This window comes from Mastigoproctus giganteus, chromosome 4 (assembly GCF_048544385.1).
Source record: "Mastigoproctus giganteus isolate SK-2022 chromosome 4, ASM4854438v1, whole genome shotgun sequence".
NCBI lineage: Eukaryota > Metazoa > Arthropoda > Arachnida > Uropygi > Thelyphonidae > Mastigoproctus > Mastigoproctus giganteus.
In genome coordinates, this window is record NC_143578.1 from 220,141,094 (window position 1) to 220,147,093 (window position 6,000).

General features: G+C 40.4%; 1 protein-coding gene across 2 annotated transcripts in view; it reads left to right on the forward strand.

Moving 5' to 3' along the window:
• Positions 1-6,000, forward strand: part of HBS1 (translation elongation factor EF-1alpha (GTPase) HBS1) — a 295,975-nt gene that overhangs the window by 93,572 nt on the left and 196,403 nt on the right. For both annotated transcript variants that reach the window (XM_090371173.1, XM_090371174.1), the window contains one exon: positions 1,070-1,204. In XM_090371173.1, coding sequence (XP_090227299.1) covers positions 1,070-1,204 — 135 coding nt within the window. The remainder of the gene's footprint in view (positions 1-1,069; positions 1,205-6,000) is intronic.

The window sequence follows — 6,000 nt, forward strand, 5'->3', positions numbered from 1 at the left end:
CTGTGTTCTTCTACAGTTGCCTTGAGATGTGAACATGTTTTTCTTAGTAAAGTTACTTTTGCTATGGTCTTAACAGTCTGAGACATTCCCCCCCCCCCATTGATTTCTCTCTCACCCTTTGATCCTTTGATTTACTTTTCCCTTCCATCCTTACTGTTTCATTTTAGTTTGAATAGAGCTACCTTCCCTTTAATTCATTATGTTTTAACTGATTCTGTTATTTGGTTTTCCTTAGTGAAATTTATTATAATTGATTTATTCATTTATTTCTGTTGATTCTATTTATTACGAATTGGTTTTCAAGGTTAATTTGCACATTTGCAATTTAGTACTGTTGATTGCCTGAGTCAAAGTCTAGATTGTAATTTGTTTATTTAAACTATAGAGGTTGTTCGCCATACATGTTAAAATGTTGAATTTAGTTTCTTTTCATTTGTATTCAGATAACAATCAATAGATGTCCTATATGATCCATTCATTGTTGAAATATGATCATTTTGGGATTTCAGCATTGAAGGTCCCGAATAAGTGGTATTTGTGGGTTTCCTGCTTTCATTTTAATCTATTTATTGTGGAAATGGCACTTGCCCTTTGGTGGGCATGAGGCTGTATCTCCTTGGGTAGGGAGTTGTATGTTGGTGCTGCTGAAGGTGTGTCAGCCTTCTTCTATTTTTTTGTGATGTAATTTTAATTTTAATGTTGGTTATCTTGGAGTGTAGGAAAATCACCTTTCCAAGTACATTTAGTTTAGTATTATAAACAGTGTTTATTTCTATAATTTTTTTTTTTTATTATTTTCATCAGTGAAAGCTTTTCTTTAGCAAGTTAATTTTTTTTATGACTATAAAATGTTATGGACTTTAAATGACCTATTTAAGACCTTGCTATTAATTTTATTACTGTTATTTAATTTAGGACTCTTCCTTAGAGCTTCTTTGCATTTGGACATTATGGACTTCAAATGATCTATTTAATTTAATGAACTGTTAATTTAATGATGTTAATTTATTACTGTTATTTAGTTTATTTGATTAATATTTAATTATACTTATTAACTCCTTTGTAATAGCTAAACTTCAGTCATGTGTGGAAGAAATGCAGAATGTGGTGGGAGATACCATTCCTGAACTTACACTTCAGACAGCAGCTGTAGAACATAACTTCAATACAGAGAGGGCCTTAGATGCTATTTTATCTTCAAAAGGTAATCAAGTTAATAATTATAATTGTATAGCCATATTGTTTTGAGAAATAATATTCCTTTTAATAATTAGCCACACCATCTATCTGACCATGATTTAGTCAGAAAAAAAAAAAAAAATATATATATATATACACACAGGGTGATTCACTACCAGTGCGACAAACTTGCAGGAGGTGTAGGGGGCACAAAGACGAATTGGAATCACATAGCATTGCAGGGTCCGAAATGCCTTCGTCATGCGGGAGGTCGCGTGAGCAAAGAAGCAAAGAAAAAGAACAGAAACAGCAACTCGTTAGTGTAACAGAAATCATTTTAATGACAAGTTTTACATTGGCAAAAAGCCATGCTACAGAAGGTGTTTGAAAGTTCGACCAGAAGCAGTCACACAGGCTTCACAGCGCCGCCGCATGGAATCCCTAACGTTCTGGAAGATTCCTGGCGTGTCTCGAATCTCCCCGGCAGCTACAGAGATGTGAGCGAAGAGGTCTTCAACTGAATCAACAGGGGTCTTGTACACCAATGTCTTCATTTGACCCCAGCAGAAGTAGTCCAGGCATGATAGGTCCGGCGATCTAGCAGGCCAATGAACCGGACCACCACGACCTATCCAGTGCTGTCCAAATGTAACGTTTAGGTGTTGGCGGACGTCATTGGTGTAATGTGGGGGGAGCCTCATCATGCTGGAACCACATTGAACAGCGCAACGACTGAGGAACATGTGCTTCTTCAATAAGTTCGGGCAGGACTTGCTGTAGAAAGATCAAGTATGCCCTACCGTCCAGACAAGGGGGCGGAAGGTACGGTCCAATGAGGTGGTCTCCAACAATGCCGGCCCAAACATTGACAGAGAAACGGCGTTGAGTTGCACGTGCTCGCTTACCATGGGGTTCTCCAAAGCCCACAAATGGGCGTTATGTTGATTGAAGGTTCCCTCTCTTGTGAAACTTGCCTCATCCGTGAACAATATGGACGCAGCAAATGCTCTGTCTGCCGCACTCTGTTGAAGAAACCAAGTAGCAAAAGTCTTCCGGAGTGGATAATCCGCAGGCTCCAATGATTGGATGCGTTGCAGATGGTATGAACTCATTTGGTTTGTTGACAGTATTCTCCATACAGTGGATTGGGAAATACCCAGTCGTTGGCCTATCGCTTGAGTTCTCGTACTCGGATTGCCTTCTACAAGACGTAGGACATTCTCCTCATTGTCTGGCATTCTCGTCGTTCGCTCTCGATTCATGGTACCTCTCGTGAAACAACCAGTCTCACGTAACCTTTTGTGCACACGTGTGAAAATCGTATGATGAGGAGCAATGCCTGTGCAGGAAACGTTCGTGGTACAAGCGTAGAGCGGTGCGCCCGTTACAGTCCGCATCTCCATACGCGAGATGCATGTTGGCCAGTTCAACGTTTGAATACTCGTCCATCCTACTGCCTCGGAAACCGGTTTGCAAATGCTGACTTCCAGCGGGATCGCTGTTCATGCGACCTCCTGTTCAACGTCCTCTACCACATGACGAAGGCATTTCGGACCCTGCAATGCTATGTGATTCCGATTCGTCTTTGTGCCCCCTACACCTCCTGCTAGTTTGTCGCACTGATAGTGAATCACCCTGTATATATAAAATTCCACAGTAAGTTATGTCATTCATTATTGCACATTAAATATTCAAGGATTTAGCCCACAAAACAGCTAGGTACCAAAACTTGATGTAGTTAATTTTTATAGCATTTGCATAGTTATTAACGAACCCAACTCATCTGTGAGAGGCAAACAGTATGTACTATGATATTTAACTTCTACGTGATATCTTACATTATATTATATCCAGTCATCATCATTGGACAGTGTAGTGTCGAGTCAGTTTGGTGTGACATAAGCATTGGGAGATCAAAATTGAGAGTAGGAGTGTGCTATAGGCCTAATGACTCTGATGAGTATAATAAGACACTGTACAGAGAAATAGAGTGGGCCAGTAAATCAGAGTCTTATAATGGGGGATTTTAATTTCCCAGATATTGACTGAAATTTGTGGGTTGGTCACTCACACACTAGCAAGGCTTTTGTGGATTTATTGGATGATTGTTTTCTACATCAGCATGTTCGGGAGGCAACTAGAGGGAGTAACACTCTTGATTTGATTATCAGTAGTGATTCTTCATGCAAGAATCTGCAGATAAAGGAACCACTAGGTGGCAGTGATAAAGGAACCACTAGGTGGCTGAAGTGGGATTTACTCAAAGAGGTAACTACCATCAGGGGCAATGGGAAGGATTTTTGCTTTCATAAAGGCGACTACGATGGTCTGAGAGAGTATTCAAATTCTATGCAGTGGGACCAACTGATGATGTTACCAAAAGCAAATTCAAAATGGGAGACATTCAAAGAACTTATTTTGGAAGTTACTAGGCTTTACATACCAACTAAGAAATATTGTTCAAAGTTTAGGCCTAAATGGATGTCAGATGAACTAATGAGACATATGGCAGAGAATAAAAATGCATGGGATACATATAAATTAACATGTGACAAAGAAGCCTATGACAGATATAAGTTGATCTGTAACCAAGTTACAAAGGAGGTTAGGCAGGCGAAGGCAGATTACGAGAAATCTTTGGCAAAGGATGCAAAGAAAAACAGCAAAGAGTTCTTTACTTATGTAAACTCTAGAAGGAAGGGGATGAATCAGATTGGTCCACTTGATATCAATGGTTCAACTGTTGATGATTCTGCTCAGGTAGCTAACAAACTAAATGAATATTTTGCATCGACGTTCACACATGAGAAGTTATTCAGCGAGGGGAATGCCAAAGGTGTATTCAACTCTAGCAGTAAGCTAGATAATCTTGTAATAACTGAGAGTAAAGTGGAGGAGAAATTGTTGAAGATAAACACAAGGAAGGCACCTGGGGTGGATGGGATCTAACCAGTTATATTAAAGGAGGCAGCAAAGGAAGTAAGCAAACCCTTAGCCATCATTATGAGAGCTTCCTTGGACTCAGGGGAGGTACCCATAGACTGGAGATGTGCAAATGTGACCCCAATTCACAAAGGAGAATTAAAGGCTGACACAAGTAATTATAGACCTGTGAGTTTAACTTCTGTTCCAGGAAAATTAATGGAGGCACTGGTTAAAGAAGCACTGCAGGATCATCTAGACAAAACTTCAGTTATAGCTCAGACACAGCATGGTTTTGTTAAGGGAACGTCTTGCCTGACCAATTTGATTGGATACTATAATGCAGTCACAAAAGAACTGGATGCAGGGAATAACTTTGATATTATATACTTGGATCTTAGAAAGGCTTTTGATAATGTTGCACATGGAAGACTGCTGCACAAATTGCACCAGTGTGGCATTGGAAGGAAATTGCTGCTATGGATAAAGGGGTGGTTGAGGGGGAGAAGACAGAGCGTGATAATCAGTGGACACTACTCATCGTGGACTAATGTTATTAGTGGAGTCCCTCAGGGTTCAGTGTTGGGTCCATAATTGTTTTCTGTATTTATAAATGATATTTATGGTATATCAAGCTGAATGTCCAAGTTTGCAGACGATAAAAAGGTTGGCAGGGTTGTTAAGGACACTACTGATGCTATGCTGCTGCAACAGGATCTGGAAAGGTTGAGCAGATGGCCTGAGAGGTGGCAAATGAAGTTTAACATTGACAAATGTAAAGTACTACCTATGGGGAAACAGCAGCCCCAGTGCAACTTTTCAACTCTGTGGTACTACACTGACAGTGGTAGAGAATGAAAAGGACCTGGGGGTAATTGTGCAGACAGATATGAAGTTCTCTGAGCAGTGCAGACGAGCTGCAATAGTAGCTCATGGTGTCTTGTCAATGATACATAGGAATTTTTCTAGCAGGGATAAGGAGGTGATTATTCCTTTGTATAAGGCAATGGGCAGGCCACACCTTGAGTACTGTATACAGGTCTGGAGGCCTCATTTCAAGAAGGATGTAGAGCTGCTGGAACAAGTACAGGGAAGGGCAACAAGATTAGTGAATGGAACAAAGGGTTGCTCTTACGAAGAAAGGCTTAAGTTCTGCAAATTACAGTGTCTGGAGACTAGGCACCGGCGAGGTGATCTGATAGAGGTGTATAAAGCCTTGAATGGTTTGAGCATGCTCAATGCCGATGGGATTTTTCCTCTTCCTGTTGTTGTTATTTGGTTTTTAGGAGCATTAGCAACTAAGGCCATATTGCTCCGGGGATGTGCAGTGGTCATTCCCTCACCTTTCCGCATCTTCCATATTTGGTGGCTCACAGGCTCGAACCCCGGTCTAATCAAGAAGCATGTGCTATGCACTGCTGCTCCTGCCCACCTAGCTACGGAGGCGTCCCCCTTCCTCTTGCTCAGAATAATCACCTGAGAGGGCATAAATTCAGATTGAGGAAAGACAGATGTAGGATAGATGTGCGGAAATTTGCCTTTAGCCAGTGGGTAGTTGGTTGGTGGAACAGACTTCCATCCCTTGTTGTGGATGTAGAAGATGTAGAACAAGATGTTGTGGATGTAGAAGTTAGTTGATAGCCTAAATAAATTTAAGGCTCAGCTGGACAGGTATTTCGAACGAACGGAGGAGTGAAGTGGAAAATTTTTTTTTGGCTGATGCTGCATAAGCTTGCTTTCTTGCATCATATGCCTCTACTAATGCTAATGCTATAGACTTTGGTGTAATATAATTCTTCAAAGATATTAAAATTGTAATAATAAAATTTGTTTAAGTAATTCATGCTACTCTTTTTTTTAAAAAAAGTGTTTTTAAACAGAATACTGTACCGATAACTG